Source organism: Argiope bruennichi, chromosome 4 (assembly GCF_947563725.1).
Source record: "Argiope bruennichi chromosome 4, qqArgBrue1.1, whole genome shotgun sequence".
Taxonomy (NCBI): Eukaryota; Metazoa; Arthropoda; class Arachnida; order Araneae; family Araneidae; genus Argiope; species Argiope bruennichi.
In genome coordinates this window covers 96,744,682-96,761,099 of record NC_079154.1, presented here as the reverse complement: position 1 = coordinate 96,761,099, position 16,418 = coordinate 96,744,682, and the positions used below count along the sequence as shown (strand labels likewise).

The window sequence follows — 16,418 nt, the reverse complement described above, 5'->3', positions numbered from 1 at the left end:
TCAGTTGGCATGTCCGCTACTCTCGCCGTTGTTCCAATAGAGTAAGCGCTCATCTATCTGTTGAGATATTGATGGTTGTTCAGTATGCATGTCCGCTACTCTCGCCGTTGTTTCAATAGAGTAAGCGCTCACCGATCTATTGAGAGATTGATGGTTGTTGAATTGGCATGTCCGCTCCTCTCGCAGTTGTTCCAATAGAATAAGCGCTCATCTGCCTGTTGAGAGATTGATGGTTGTTCCAATAAAGTAAGCGCTCATCGATCTAATAAGTGGTTTGGTTCATGTATACGCGTGTACGAAGCGGGAGTCAGATGAAAAAGTAGGTTATTGTGCTTTTTCTAATCCCTGTTAGCCTGCGCTATTGCTCCTGAGTTTATCTTTGTATATATATATATATTGTCTAAATTTAATTTTGTATACGTATTCTTTTCTGTGTCTTCTGTTTTTTAAAAATATTTTTCAGGATCGCTATGGATGTGAACGCTGATGATGCCAGTCCGAAAATTAGAACAAAGAATGGTTTAAGGACGTGTTATGTGTGTGAAATTCCTGGACAAGTTTTAGTCGAAATCCCTCTGAAGCAATTAGTATATTTCCTTGTATAGTTCCTCTCAAGCAAGAAATTTCTCCAGCATTTAGTATATTTGCATATGTATATGCGAGGTAACTTTCGTTTTTGCTTTTTTCTCAGTCAGTACATACTGTTCATCATATGGATTAATACTTCAACTCGTATAACTGTATTTTAAAATTTGGTGAAATGTGATTTATGTTGATTATAAATATTTTATGTAATATTTTTCAGATACAAAAAAGGGTTCTCAACCCTAAAATGGAACATTCCACCAGAAAAATTAAAGTACATCTTAAGGAATGCCAGAGATCGTAAGAAACAATTATCCAATTCCTGTTTTACTAGCACGCCGAAGAACAGATTAAAAAAATTTGAATGGAACTGCTACAGAAGTAATATCTACAGCAGGAGTTGATTTTTCTTCATTGCCTTCCCCCGAATCTGTAAACTCTAAAACAACATCAACACGTGATGACCTTCAGTCTCTAGCTGTATCCAACTGCTTATCTGTTGAAGATAGTAAACTTCTCATATGTACTCCAGTAGTATGAACCTATGCCACAAATACTCGTCTGTGGAAGACTCCCAAAACAAAGAAAATAAACACTTTGCTTTCAAGTGTTTGCAAATTAAAGAAATGTCTATATGAAAATCTGATTTCTTTCCGCCTTTTGGGACAGCTACAAGTAAAATTGGCAGATAAGCTATATTCGTTTGAATTTATTCTATCGGAACTGCATATGCAAGGGAAACAAACATCGAAAACAGAAAAGTCATTTGCACTCAATATTTATTAACACAGGTCAAGTGCATATTGGTTGCTACAGAAACACTTTTCTTTTCCAAGCAAAGCAACCGTACACAGGTAAGTTGTTAATATTGCCCAAATGTATATTAATTAGTTTGTTTAATACAGTATTCTGAGTTTGTATTCTTCATAAAAAAGGATACTGCATTTTGCTTCATTTCCTTGCAAAACTTTTTACATCCTTTAATGGCCATTTCAAAGTGGTCACATTAAGCAAAGCCGACTGTAATGAACAAATATATGCCTGGGAAAAACAAAAATATTAGTCCCGATTATTTCATTATTTATTATTATTTTTTATTATTTCAGATATACTTATAATGTTTCTAAAACTCCAAGAGTTTTGTCCAAATTTGATCAAGTGTTAAAAAACACAATTATCTCGGTTGAGTGATTCGTAAAAATTGTGTTCTTTCATTTGATGTAATGTCGATAAAACCAGGATTAACATATGCTACAGACTCAGATTGTGTTGATGGGTTCACCATGTTCAGACAGGAAAACAGTGATAAACTACATGTGCAACTGAGGTACTTGTATTCATGGCACGAGTCAAAAATTGCAAGAAGGTTATTTTGAAATCTTTTTATAAATTTTTAATATATATAAGTAGAATTATATACATAGGAATATAATTTTTTACTCTTAAACCTGTAACTTAAGCAATAAATTATATTTTTTGTTAATTTCTGGTATTAGGTTATTATTTCGCCTTCCCTACAGACAATTTCAATTCTTTAAAGAGTTTGGTAATAGAAGCAATCTACATTTTACATTCTTGTCACTTAGAGGTCTGTAATGTATACTAACAAGATTAGCAGAGTTTTATAATTTTTAATACTTATATTTTAATGAATCTTTACACTACTGTGTAGTCTTTAACTACTTTATAAATATTTTATTACACATTTTGTTTCATTTTTCAGGTCCAAGAAACAAAGGGCTTTTTAAAAACGTAAATGTGACAACAGTATGCAACGTAAGATCTCCATCACCTTCTAAAATCTGTAAGAAATAGCCTGATGAATCACGGTGATTATTATAAAGACACGTCTGTTGGAAATGGCTCCGAAAATGATATTTCTTGTATAGCCTTTGGAAATTGGAAACCTATCGTGGAACTCTATCAGGTAGATTCAAAAGAAATAAGAAAAAATCATTTTAAAAAAACACACATTTTATTAATGCACTTAAAAAAACAAAGTTTTTTTTTCTCTTGCAGCTTTTATTAGGTCTTTAATTTTTACAATTTTAACAATTTATTATATTTACAAAAACCAAAACTTAAAGTTGTGTATTATCAGTATTAAATCATTTTAATAATAAACATTATATTTTGCATTAAAACATTGATGCCTATATATAATATTTTCTTATATATTAATTGTAATTTCTTTGTTTCAGGAATTCAGTGCCTGCAGAAGGTTGACAAAGAATCACATTGTAGTAGTATCAGGACTTAAGAAGATGAATATGAAACTTCCAGATCAGGTAAAACTCATTTTTTTTCTACTCGTTGAACACTTTTTCTATAAATAGTAATATTATAATTTCAGTTTTTAACTGAAGTATTCAAGCATATACTGATAAACCATTTTTATTCTTTACCTTTTAGGTACCAAGTCATACAGTTGCGTTAAGTCTATATGTCGCCTTCCAGAAAATTGAAAGTAATGCAATTGATACAACACGTTTCATAACGAAAATGGATGTACTGTTTGACACTGTAAATTCTAAGACTTTGAAACATTTAAAAAAATGAACTATGTGCAGTCACAAAAGATAGATACCACATAAAGATTTGGAAAGAAACTAAATCCTGGATTAAAACATAGGAAATACCCTCAAGTAAAGAAGAAAAAAAAATTTATATGGATGGATTTTAACCATAAATGTATTCCTGGGAATTTCTGAAGATTTACTAAAAAATAATATATTCATAATAATTAATCGATTTAGCCAAGACATGCCAGAAAATACATTTGCATTCCATAAAGCGCAGAGGAGGATTTAGGAAGAACCCAAATACATACGAATATAGGCATACTATTCAAAAATTTATCATAACAAACTTTTACAGACACTCGAGTGTAAAAAATTGCCAAGATGATAATGCAAATTCGCTTATAGATTTCAGTACATTTAATAAAACAGATTTGAAATTATTAATTCTGTAGAATTTTCAAAAGATGTGGATACCTTAAGTTTAACAACCACAAATAGTGTTGAAGAAAATATGTTATGTTATGCTTCTGGTTATTTTGTTATGAAATATTTGTCATCTGATGATTGTTTGACATGTCAAAAATTATAAGGAGATAAAGACAAAAATCTTGAATAATCACACATTTTTTTTACATTTGAAATAATATGATTATGTTAAATCTGGGTTAAACTGGCCAGTGAATGATGTACTTCAATATCTTGTCAAATTACATGAATGTTTTATGACGAACTGCCGCTTATTTTATGAAAAAGAAGGTATTAGTAAAAAATTTGTTGGTGCTTTGTATAAAATAAATATGTACTTTGATAATCATGAAGTGGACAAAGTGAAAGTATTTTTTATTTCTTATTTTTTTTATTGTATCACAAAGTCAAAATGATGAACAATGATTTGAAACCCAATTTTAATTATAAAAAAAAGGTGAAATATTTGTGACGTTTTTTGGAATGTTTCTTATTTGTATTATTTTATTATGTGTGTTCAATAAATTTGTTTTTTGGTATTTTAAGTCTGACGTTTATTATAACACTTGGTGCAAAAGCTAAATAACATTTTTTTCCATATAGTAAAAAAAATGATAAATCAACTTAACAACTGAATTTTCTTTTCCATAATTACATTCCATAAATTTTTATTTCTTTAAAAAATACATGAGAAATTAGAAAAAAAAATTAAATTAGTACTTCAATATATTTTGAACAGATAGTACAAAGTTAAATTAATCTCCCTAAAAAATAATTTCCTGGAGTTAATTTGTTAAAAATAAAATTTGAACAAAAAATTTTTTTTGAGAAAAGAATAAAAAGGAATTAATTTAAGAAATACTTCGTAATTCTTAAATTCTTAATCTTCGTTCTTTAAAATATTCATACTCTACGAAAGGGGAAATTTAAAATATTCATACTCTACGAAAGGGGAAATTATTTTCTGTTCATATATAAAAAATGAATGTGATTTTATTTAAAATAAACTTAATACTTTTTAAATGAAATATCCACATGCATTAAATTATTAGTTCTCTACAAAAAGTGAAGCTCAAAATAGTGAGGGAAGGATGCTGGATTGGAATTTTTGTGATAATAGTCATGGAATGGATTATTCACACGAGGAATGAGGAATAAAACTAGCTAAAGGTTTCAGCCCGTCGATATCTAAAAAAATTAAAGAAGAAAATCTACTCCAATCTGTTGAAAAAAGCTGAAAGTCGCTTTACATTGATGACTAAAAAGTAATTTTAAATTAAAAATACATTAAAAAAAAGACTTCTGCTCGTAAATCTCATAATAGTCGAAATATGATAAAAATTCAGAAAAAAAATAACGTTAGTAATTGCAAAAACGTTTCACATCGTTGTCATGGCGACAGGCATCCGCTCCTGTCGTGATGACGTAGTCTGGTTAGTTCAATTGCGAGAATTTGGTGGCACTACTGTCTATGGGAAGCGCATTGTTAAAAAAAGTTGCCATTAGCGTCTATGAGAGTGAGAGATCTGTTTCTCCTTCTTTGTGGTTTTAAATTTAATTTATTGAACTAGTTCTCTTCTAGCCTCTTCGTCCAGAATTTTGGCTGTTGTCTAGAATTTTCAACTAAACTAATAATACGGCATATAATATGTATTTCAAATGCTTCATTTATTAATTGATACCATTTTGTGTCTTCATACCAGATATAAAAACCTGATTTCATGTCAATTTGGGATCAACATGCATGTCAGTTTCATGCCCCGAAGGCATCAAACTGACACCGACTTGCTAGAATCTGCTATCTTTTCCTTCACCATCTAATTGCTTATTCTTTAATGTAATTTAAGAAGCGACCTTCATATCAGAATATGTGATAGCATTAAATTTATAATAATAAAACAATATTAAACTTGGCATGTATAATGCTATAATAATTAAGGGGAAAATGCAAAGCAGTTAACTTATAATAAATATATTTATTATATGAAACTAATATGCATGCATCAGAATAAGTTTACAAAGATAAATATTATATAAAGGGTTTTCAAAACCTTGGTAGTTTAATTAGGAGAAGACAGATCACAAATTGTGTAGCAAAAATGATCTGGTAATAAATATATGGAACTGAATCAGAGAATTTTCCGATTCCTTCCCAGAAACCTGCTGCAGGTTATTTTGCGAATGCAATTACTGTGATAATTTTGATTCAGTTTGAAAGGGCAAATAATATAGCGTAGGAATGATTAAAAAAAAAAAACTCGTCCGAATTCAAAGATGGGGGTATAGGTCAATAATGTATGTGAAAGTAGGAAAAACAGAAATTTTTAACGTTAAAAAAAGCTTAATAATTAAGGAAATTTGTTTTTAGATTTTATATATATATATATAATGTGTGTGTGTGTGTGTAATGATAATTTAAAATCTAATTTAAACTTAATTTCCTAATTCTTTGCTCAATTCAGCTCATATTAACTTCATTTTAAAATATTCTCTTATTTCCTGATCCCATTCCACTTTTTCTTTAATTCAAGAGTAGCTTTGTGAAAATGCTTGCATTTGCACTTTCACAAGCTCAGCGTGAAGGAATAAAAAATTGTCGATCTAACACGTTCTTTTCAAAGATCCCTATAATTCCCTTATGTAATTCGACACGTGTAAAGAAATCTATCAGAATCTCATTATGGATGAAATAAAAACGAAGTTAAAAATTCAAAGTCTCTTTTCTGTCTTCGACCACGAAACTGCCTCCAAAAAATTTGTTTACACACACACGGCATACATTTTCATTCAATTAGTTGAAACTGAATAAAATAGAAAAAAAAATGCGTTGCTTCTATCTATTGGAAAACGAAAATCTAGTGGTGATATAATAGATTTAATGTATCGAAGATGGCAAATATCGTTAGTTATGAGTTATTCAGCAATAAATAATATCGAGTGAGTTGATAAACTTCTTAGATTAATAAAAATTTCCATAGATTAATAAAAATTATAATGAAAAATTTAAAAAATGGTTCAGAAAAAAAAAGAACTAGACTTAAGTTAAAATGATTTAAAAAATGTTTTTTTTTTAAATTTAAAGCAATAAAGAGTTTAATTTCAATGCAATAATAAATGGTGTTTTTGGAAATTATATGAAAAAAAAAATAGTTTAAAGGGGGAAGGCCAATATGGTGGCCAATGATGTTGACGCATCATTTCGGTTTCTTGAGGAATGTTTCGAAACTTTAAAAAACGTGTTAAATTGCGCAGCGAATCCGAGCAAACAAGTCGCTTGTAGGTGCAAGGACTGCCTCGGGTAAGTTGAAGTTACATTTTTCAAAAGTCTCGAATGGATCTACTGGTGCAGAAAATAGTATATTTATCGTGATACTGCAGCGTCGGTTAAACAACCATATGCTAGTAGGGCGCCATCTATCGTGGAGAAAGAGATTCATTCAACGGACAAGAGTGTCATTGTCTGTTGAAATGAAAACAATTTTAAATCCGAGAAGCACGTAAAATCATTAAAACTTAGTTAAATCCGAGAATAACTACAAGTAGGAGTTGAAAAGATGAGAACCGTCAACAACAACCGCATGTTTGTTCAATGTGTCTCAAAAAATGACAAAAAGATTTTTGAATGCTGTTAACAGAAATACTAACACTGCATGCGTCTTCCCCGAAGCGGAAAAACCCAAATCTGATTTTTAAAAATCTTTCAAATGAAATTGGTTATTATGAAATTCTTCAGCTTTTGTAAGAGCAGAATCATGAATTGGAAGAAAAAAAAAAGGAATTATGCAAGGAAACAAAAAATTCGTTTTACTCTTAGAAGATTCGATAACTCTAGGCATTTCGTTTTAGAAGTCAACCAGCCTGAGAATGAATTTCCTTAGAGCCAATTGGAAAATTTGCAAAATAGAGAACCTCCTGGCCACTAATCGCCGCTTTAAATGTCTTGGTTATTACCACAAGTCTGCTGATTTAGAAACACAAATCACCACAAGTCTGCTGATTTTTGTGTTGGAGAACACAAAAGTAGCGAATGCTATCTGTCTACTCAGATATGCGTGAATTGTATAAGACTCAATAAGAAGAAAAAAGCCCCAAACAAAAAAAAGCTGATGGGAATCAAACCTTATTCTAGCTACGGTAAATGTCTTCAAATTATGCAGAAACTTGTGGTGAAAGGTTATAAGCCAGTTAAAAGCCACGTTACACGAGCAATTGCTTTTGTATTGTGGTCATGTTACTGGGCTGCGAACAACAATGTCCCAGGTTCTGTCCTCGCTCATCCCAAACCGTCACAAACTTATTGATATGAATAGTTTTCTTTCTCACAACCACATTTGCGCATTCTATAGCTCATTTTGCATAAACCAAAAAGTACTTCACAGCAGCTTATATTGAATATGTAATCTTGGATTATAAATATCACATTGGTTCAATAACCTCATTCGTGTAAAGGAACTCTCCCTGGATTTCCTTCGTCTGATGCAGTATGCGCCAAAATATACAGTATTGAAATGAAAAGATGAACAAAATTATATTATTATCTGTGAGTTTATGTTTCCCCTCAAAAGAAATTAACATACATACACATTAGTAGCACGGTATGCGTATTGTAAGTGTTCAAAGTTTGTACCCCTTCGCTGTAGACAGTGCTCATATCGTTCACTCAGATTATCAAATATATCCTGAAACAAAGGTTGCTGTGTAAATTATCGTTGCGTTTCTTGATTGCACAATAATTTATTCGATAGTGAAGATTGTGTTCTGGAGTGAAATGACTTGAAGACACATGTTGTCTTTTCTGGGGTTTATTGGTAACAATAACAACAAAAGGCACGTGAATACGCCTTAGTGTAGAAAGCCTAGAGAACTACACATAAAACTCTCGGAAAGAGCCGGGATCCGAGAGCCGAGATAACACTCCCTCAAGTACAGGAGTCCAGTTCGCTTCTGCTAAAAAAAAAATATACTAAACAACAACAGGGAGACCACGTGACACATGATTGGCAGCTAGTTCCACCCAGGGAGATCACGTGGTCAACTGAATTCTCAACATCCTGCCCCCGGATGAACCAGGGGGTTCATCAAAACTTCCTAGAGAAAACAATTGTATTTATATTTCATGAATTGTAAATTTAACTTCAAGAAAGTTACCTGGTAATTACTAAAAAATATTAAATAACAATTATATTCAAGAGAAAATATGATAAAAACATACTCCAAGAAAAAATATGATAAAAACATACTCCAAGAAAAAATATGATAAAAACATACTCCAAGAAAAAATATGATAAAAACATACTCCAAGAAAAAATATGATAAAAACATACTCCAAGAAAAAAAAAATTCAAATAACAAATACAAATTACAAATAACAGATATACATTTCAAATAATAAATACGCATTTCAAATAATAAATACGCATTTCAAATAATAAATACGCATTTCAAATAATAAATACGCATTTCAAATAATAAAATATATACATTAAACAATATTCAATAATGTTACTAGCTAAATAATTAATATTCTAGAAATTAAGTACATGATACATATAATAAAATTATTATCACAATTTTACTTCTTAGTCCTGGATTTCTAAATTATACAACAATTGTACAGGACGTTTAATAATTGATGACTCGGTTTTAACTTGGCAAGCCCGCACTTTGCCATCTCTTCCGGGAAATAATTCAAGAATTTTTCCTAATTTCCAGAAATTTCGAGGTAGATGATCATCTTTGATCAAGACTACATCATTAACTTTAAATGGCGAGATGTTTAACAAAACTTGAATGGGCCGATCTCAAATTCAGCAAATACTCATTTTTCCACCTAGACCAAAATGATCTCATTAATTTTTCTAGGTAATTAAATGCTTTTATTAAGCATTTCCTGGAAGAGAGATTCGAATCAAGGTGAAGTCTTACAGAGGGCAATGAGGTAACACGTTTCCCTAGAAGAAAATGTGCTGGAGTCAGAGCAATCGGTTCTTCAGTGTCACTACCAACATATGTGATTGGCCGAGAGTTAATCATGCCTTCAATCTCGGTAAGGACAGTCAGCAACTGCTCAACAGTGAGACATGATTTTCCAAGTGTTTTTCGCAGTGCAGTTTTCACAGTACGTACCATTCGTTCGTAAAAACCACCCCACCAGGCGGCTCTTTCAACAATATATTTCCACTTAATTCCGTTAGCAGAGTAAAAGTTTTTTACATCTGCATGATTCAGAACATTCCAAATGAGTTTTATCTCTAATTCTGCACGTTTAAAGGTGCGTGCATTATCAGAGACCACCACAGAGCACAAGCCACGTCGAGAAATGAAACGTCGGAAAGCTAGAAGAAATGTATCGGTAGTCAAATCACTGACCAGTTCTAGATGAACACTTCTTGTCACTGCACAGGTTATCAACAAGATATATTGCTTGTTAATACTATCTTTAACGAAAAGAGGGCCAGCAAAATCAACACCGATGATCGTAAATGGAGATGACTGTTCTACACGAATGTCTGGAAGTGGCGCGATCACTTGATTTCCGGGAGAAGAGTTGAATCGTTTACATATTGTGCATTTTCCAAGAAGAGATTTGATGGTTTGTCTGGCTTTTAAAATCCAGAACTTCTCTCTTATTTGCACCAACGTATGGGATACACCAGAATGAAAGACTCTTTTGTGAGATTCCCAAATTAATAACGCTGTTAATTTAGCCTTAGGAGGGAGTATGATTGGATGCTTTTCATAGGTCGATAAATGGGTTGTTTTTCCTAGTCTTCCTGTGACTCTTAGGACATCATTATTATCAAGAAAAGGGTTTAAACATAATAATTTAGAGTCTCTTGGGAGAGGTTTATTATTTTTCAAGCACTTAATTTCGCTAGAGAAACAGTCGTTTTGGACTATTCGCACCCAAAACATTTCTGCGTCGGAAAGTTCTTCTGAAGTAAGAGGACCCTTTTCAACATTTTTCCTTTTAAGAGTATTTACAAAACGCAATATCCAAGAAGTCACTCTTAGCAATTTAAGCAAGCAGCTAAATTTTTCTGGATCTATTATTTTTTCTTGAACAATAGCTGTGTTAATTATAACGCCGGATTTAAATTCAGATGCTATTTCTGGCTCTTTAGAATCATATTGAAATCCCTTTGCTTTGGGCCAAAGGTTTTCCGCGTTCCTCAACCATTCAGGACCATGCCACCAGCTCTCAGAGGTGATTAAATCCTTGCTACTAATCCCTCTAGTTAACATGTCGGCTGGGTTTTGCTTACCACTACAATGCCTCCAATTACTGGGGTCTGTAATTTCTTGAATTTCTAAGACTCGATTTGAAACAAATTGTTTATATTTAGATGCTGAACCCTTTATCCAGTGGAATACACTCGTCGAGTCACACCACAAAATAATTCTTTCAATATTTTTGAAAATTTCCTTAAGATGTTTTGCTATTCTTGAAGCAATTATAGCAGCCATTAACTCAAGTCGAGGAAGAGTCAATTTTTTAATTGGTGCTACCCTAGTTTTTGAAATTACAAAACTTGTCTGAAAAGAGTTCTTGGATGTTTTATACCTTAAGTAAGCAACAGCTCCAAAAGATCTTAAAGAAGCATCAGAAAATACGTGTAACTGTAAATCTTCCTTATTTATGAAGTTTGTGCCGGGAAAATAGTAACGTGGGATTTTAAAATTTTGCAAATCTTTAATTTCTTTACACCATGCATGCCAATTTTCTTTTAATTGTCCGGAAAACACTTCATCCCATCCAACACCAGCTTGCCATAATTCTTGTAAGAGACATTTTATTCGAATCAGGAACGGAAATATAAATCCAGAAGGATCAAACAATTTTGCAGCAGTATGAAGCACATTTCTTTTTGTGCATTCGTTGTCATTCAAGTTTGACAACAAAGATCTTAAATCTAGTCCCAAAGTATCATCGATATTGTTCCAAACAAGTCCTAACACTTTCAGATGCGAATCAGCCTATTCATTAGTTTCAATCATGGAATCAGAGTTACGCCACAAATTTTTTAATTCTTCAGAATTAGTGTCGAATTTTCTCATGTTCATTTTCGCATCTTTCAAGATCGATACAGCATCGGAAGACAATTTTAACGCATCTTGTACAGTGGAACTTCCACAAAAGAGATCGTCAACATATAACGATTCATTTAACATTTCATATGCAAGGGGATATTTATCCCTGTATTCTTTGATATGTGTTTTAATAGTTGCAGCCAAAACGAAAGGTGAGCAAGTTACACCAAAACAATGTCTATTAAAATGATCCATTGTTACTGGTTGAGATCTATCACAGTTTTTATAATACAAGAAACATAAATAGTTCCTATCCAATTCCGCAACTTCTATTTGTAAAAAGGCCCGAGCAATATCTCCACAAAATCCAATTTTATGCTCTCTAAATTTTAATATAACATCAATAAGGTTAGGATTTAAATTTTCTCCTGAAAGAAGGCATTCATTTAAACTAATATTATTACCTTGCTTACTGCTGGCATCATATACTATCCTAGTTTTTGTGCTGGAAGAAGTTTCCCTGAAAACCTCTCTATGCGGCATTACATATCCAATAAAACATTCGCCATGACACATCTGAATTATGCCTTCGTTAACTTGCTCTTGCATAACAGCATTATACCTCTCAAACAACGCTTGATCCTTATTAAATTTTTTCTCTAAAGCAATGAATCTCTTTTCCGCAACGTCAAAATTATTACTTAATTTTTCTTTAATTTCGTTTGTTTTCCATTGCAACGGTGCTTCATATCGTCCGTTTTTTATTTTAAGCTCTTTTCCGAAATCACCTAAATTATCCCTGGACTTATTTTCCGAAGTCCCATCGAGCAAGAAAGAATCTAACTCTCACAAGCGCTTCAGATCAGTTTCCACTACAGCACAAGATACAATAAATACGGAAGAATGTTTTCTTTTCTGCAAGTCTGGGATTTGTCCAATTAAAGTGTCACCAAAGAGTGTCGGCTGCAAGAACAAGTTTTTATTTATTTTTCTTGCTTCTCCCCTTAGAACATTACACAGGAAGTCCGCCCCCAACAGGATCTGGATAGGGGTGGAATTTTCGAGGGAGTCAGAAAGGTTGCAGGTGGCTGGAATGACTTTGTTTACATGTTTGAAATCAACGTTCGAGTATACGTCCGCGCCAGTTATTTCTTCTGAAGCCAAAGCCTCAATGTTTAAGAATTGATAAGGGGGAAATTTGCTCCTTATTCTGAATCGTACAACATCGAATATTTTCTCGATTGGTTCTCGGTTCGAGAAAGTATAAACTAAAAGCTTCTCTTGGCGTATTGATTTTAAATTTAAAGCTTGTTTCAGATCACTGCGCAAGAAGGACTTTTGTGATCCTGAATAAAATAAAAGTCTAGCCATGATCTTGTTGGCACCATTTTCTGCCTGGACGTTAGCCGTTTGAAGTAAGGTCGCGTAACTGCCAGGGTTCTCTTCTGCCTTTAAAATGGAAGAAATTACGACTTCCTGTCCGTGGGTTTCGGTTTCAAACGAGCTGCTTTCAATTTTATTTTTTGGGCAAAACAAGGAATTGTGCTGAAAACTCTGGCATGTCTCACAGGGTGGAATTTTTGCCTTGCATTGTGAAATTATATGTCTATGAGCCATGCACCGATAGCATCTACCCTCTTTCTTTAATTTGTGACGTTTTTGCCCATCCGATATTTTTTTGCATTTTAATGCAGTGTGCGTGTCGGAGTTACAAAAGGCACATACATTTTTAACTATAGTATTTAACGCGGCAGATGAAGACAATTTATTTTTAAATTTAGTATTTCCATGATAAACGGAATTTCGTGAAGGATATCGGGGAATTTCTGGAACCTGACAATGTCCAGTAGCAATATTCGCAGATTCGCGCGATTCAATTTCGAATTTTATAAATTTTATCAATTCATTGACGTCACCAATCTTAGAAGAATCTCTTCTACGATGGAACTCTATGACTAAATCTTGGGGTAATTGCTTTAATAAAATAGGTATAAGTAAATGGCCATAATTTCCGGATGCAATTCCCATTGAGTTTAAATTTCTTATGCTTATTTCACTCTCGTCATGCAGTTTTCGTAATCCCTTGAGATTGAAAGAGGATTTTACGGGTTCAGTTTCTAATAGGCGATTCATGAAATGACTAATCAAATGGTCTTGCTTCCCATATCTGTCCTTTAACAGAGATAAACACGATTTGTAATTTTCTTCAGTAAGAGAAAAACCAGAAACAATTTTGTAAGCTTCGCCGGATAAAAAGGACTTTAAATATATGAATTTATCAACATTACTTAAAGAATCATTAGAGTCAATCGCATTATTGAAGCTATTGATGAATTCTAGAAAAGTACTAGCATCTCCACTAAATGTGGGAATTCTTAGTTTTGGCAAATTAATGCTTGTTGCAGGACAGTGAATTCTTACATTAGAACCATTAGCAGCAAGTGGGGGGATAGGTTGTTGATCAGTTTTAAACTTTTTGATCTTACTTTTGATTTTGAACTTAGCTTCATTTATTTGCTCTTTATATTCAAAAGAGCTTTGAATTTCTATATCAAACAATGCACTATCAGAAATTAAATCCTCAATTTCACTATTAAGGCTTTCGAGGTCTAATTGTTTTGCTTCTAAACTAGATAAATGTTCCGAAAGTTGTTCTTGATCACTTTCGCTTTCAATATCACAACTTTCTAATAACAAATAAGCCTTGTTAATCAATTTTGTACAAGCAGTACGAATTATCTTGCGTTTCGCCTTTAACTTATCAAGAGTTTCCATTTTCATGCATAAAATAAAGTTTACAGTACCTTTTTAAATGTCCAACGATGAGTTATAATCCTTGATAAATGCAGAATTTCAGGAGTACCACGATTATTCACCAATTCAAGAGCATAAACACAATCTTCACCCAGTATACTATTTCCCGGGTTTCGGCACCATGTAAATTATCGTTGCGTTTCTTGATTGCACAATGATTTATTCGATAGTGAAGATTGTGTTCTGGAGTGAAATGACTTGAAGACACATGTTGTCTTTTCTGGGGGTTTATTGGTAACAATAACAACAAAAGGCACGTGAATACGCCTTAGTGTAGAAAGCCTAGAGAATTACACATAAAACTCTCGGAAAGAGCCGGGATCCGAGAGCCGAGATAACACTCCCTCAAGTACAGGAGTCCAGTTCGCTTCTGCTAAAAAAAAAATATACCAAACAACAACAGGGAGACCACGTGACACATGATTGGCAGCTAGTTTCACCCAGGGAGATCACGTGGTCAACTGAATTCTCAACATGCTGTAGAATCCGGCAAAAAGAGATGATTTTCTCGCGTAATGCAGGCACAATTCTTGGATCTTTACAGTTGAAATATTACCCATTTTCTTTTGTCGAAACAGTTATTGGTTCCGTTGACTGAAGCTACCGCTATCAAAATGGCAAAATTTCGTAACAATATACAGCATAACTTGTAACATAAGCATGTGTTGCTTGGTGTTGTCTTATTCAACATTTCTTGGAATTGTTCTGCCACATTTATCCAATTCCGTCCACCTACATGATCGCTTTCGTATGAGCGGAAATAATGCTCAACCTACAAATACTTTTTCCTCCGTCAAGAAACCCATTTCCAAGAACAACTGCACAATGCAACTTCTTTTTCACTACTGCGAGCACGTGCAGCTGAATCTATGCCTCGTCGACAAACGCAACCACGTGTTAGAGCTTCAGTAACATGCTGTAGTTTTCTTTAGTTAAAACTCTGATTTAATTAAAGCAGTTATTATAATCAGAAACAGAAATCTTTAAACTATTTTGGATCTAAATTACATAAATTATAATATGGTGACAATGCGTTCAAATATTAACAGAATTTCTTATTTATTTGTCTCTTACTACTTCGAATCTCCAAGAATATTGACTCGGATTTACAAAAAATAAACCGATTTTTCTCCAACGTTCCCATAAACATGCTAGTCTGGTCTACGGACATTAATAAAAATGAAATATGGTCCAGCCCCTTTTATAGGAATCAAACTCACCGAATTTATTAGTGTTCCTGATATCTGTCATTAATGATGACTGCGGTCCTACATTTTGTGGACCGCAAGGATCTAGTTCCATTAACGTAACTGTTGTTGGAACGGAATGCAGAAGATGTTTCTTGTTGGGATTTGCGTATATATGATTCTGTTTGACTACAAATCAATTGAATTTGAAGTAATTCTGAATTCCGATTCTTCAACAAAAGAAGGCGACAATTGCACTTAATTCATTTTTAAAAAGCGAACTGGAAACTCTTATAACATATCCAAGTCAATTGCTGTCAAGCATCGAGATCTTGGAAAGATCCAAAAAACTCTACACGATTTCGCAGATGAGCTCATTTCCATTATTCAGAAGTCTTCTAAAATGTCCAGCCCGACTAAAAAGGAGAAAGTGCACAGTGTTTCTTGGTGGACAATAGAAATTGGTTGTATAAGAAAGTATGTTCATGCTGCAAGACGGAGATTTTTAAAATGTAAAAATGTCTCTTTAAAAGAAATGTATAAGAATAAATACCATGAATTAAGGAATAAATATAATTTGAAACTTTTGGATGCAAAAATAAACCCAAGGAAGAAATTTTTGAATGAAATGAACGAAAATAATGTGTGGAAAAAAATTTATATATTTGGAATCAAACAGAATTTTCAGAAAAGAGATGAACTCCAGAGGCGACGTTAGCAGGGGAGCAACTGCTTGACTCCCCGTCGGCGAGAGATTGAGAATTTCATCGGCAAAAATCTTCACCAATTCAGTATTGTTGTAAAGAGCTACACA

General features: G+C 32.9%; 4 protein-coding genes across 4 annotated transcripts; 1 reads left to right on the top strand and 3 right to left on the bottom strand.

The window, feature by feature from the left end:
* The first annotated feature begins 899 nt into the window (after positions 1–899).
* LOC129966739 (uncharacterized) lies at positions 900–3,676 on the top strand. Its single transcript, XM_056081288.1, has 4 exons — positions 900–1,439; positions 2,309–2,512; positions 2,787–2,873; positions 2,998–3,676. The coding sequence occupies exons 2-4, from the start codon at positions 2,405–2,407 to the stop codon at positions 3,142–3,144; spliced, it is 342 nt and encodes a 113-aa protein (XP_055937263.1). The 5' UTR covers positions 900–1,439; positions 2,309–2,404; the 3' UTR covers positions 3,145–3,676.
* A 4,939-nt stretch (positions 3,677–8,615) lies between these two features.
* Positions 8,616–10,817, bottom strand: LOC129966379 (uncharacterized). Its single transcript, XM_056080802.1, has 2 exons — positions 9,498–10,817; positions 8,616–8,660 (listed from the first exon to the last, which is right to left on the bottom strand). The coding sequence occupies exons 1-2, from the start codon at positions 10,815–10,817 to the stop codon at positions 8,616–8,618; spliced, it is 1,365 nt and encodes a 454-aa protein (XP_055936777.1).
* A 732-nt stretch (positions 10,818–11,549) lies between these two features.
* Positions 11,550–12,212, bottom strand: LOC129966378 (uncharacterized). Its single transcript, XM_056080800.1, has one exon. The coding sequence runs from the start codon at positions 12,210–12,212 to the stop codon at positions 11,550–11,552; it is 663 nt and encodes a 220-aa protein (XP_055936775.1).
* Positions 12,213–12,449: 237 nt separating this feature from the next.
* On the bottom strand, positions 12,450–14,378 carry LOC129966377 (uncharacterized). The gene has a single exon (XM_056080799.1). It carries the CDS (start codon positions 14,376–14,378, stop codon positions 12,450–12,452), a length of 1,929 nt encoding a protein of 642 aa, XP_055936774.1.
* Positions 14,379–16,418: the final 2,040 nt, after the last annotated feature.

Bases quoted from the DNA above. Each gene is read 5' to 3' on its own strand.
- LOC129966379 (XM_056080802.1), bottom strand. From the start codon at position 10,817: ATGTTAACTAGAGGGATTAGTAGCAAGGATTTAATCACCTCTGAGAGC. The intron at 8,661-9,497 runs GTAAGACTTCAC...TGTTTTCTCTAG, and splicing joins GTGTTACCTCATTGCCCTCT to GAAGTTTTGATGAACCCCCT.
- LOC129966739 (XM_056081288.1), top strand. From the start codon at position 2,405: ATGAATCACGGTGATTATTATAAAGACACGTCTGTTGGAAATGGCTCC. The intron at 2,513-2,786 runs GTAGATTCAAAA...TCTTTGTTTCAG, and splicing joins CTATCGTGGAACTCTATCAG to GAATTCAGTGCCTGCAGAAG. The intron at 2,874-2,997 runs GTAAAACTCATT...TTTACCTTTTAG, and splicing joins ATATGAAACTTCCAGATCAG to GTACCAAGTCATACAGTTGC.
- LOC129966378 (XM_056080800.1), bottom strand. From the start codon at position 12,212: ATGCAAGAGCAAGTTAACGAAGGCATAATTCAGATGTGTCATGGCGAA.
- LOC129966377 (XM_056080799.1), bottom strand. From the start codon at position 14,378: ATGGAAACTCTTGATAAGTTAAAGGCGAAACGCAAGATAATTCGTACT.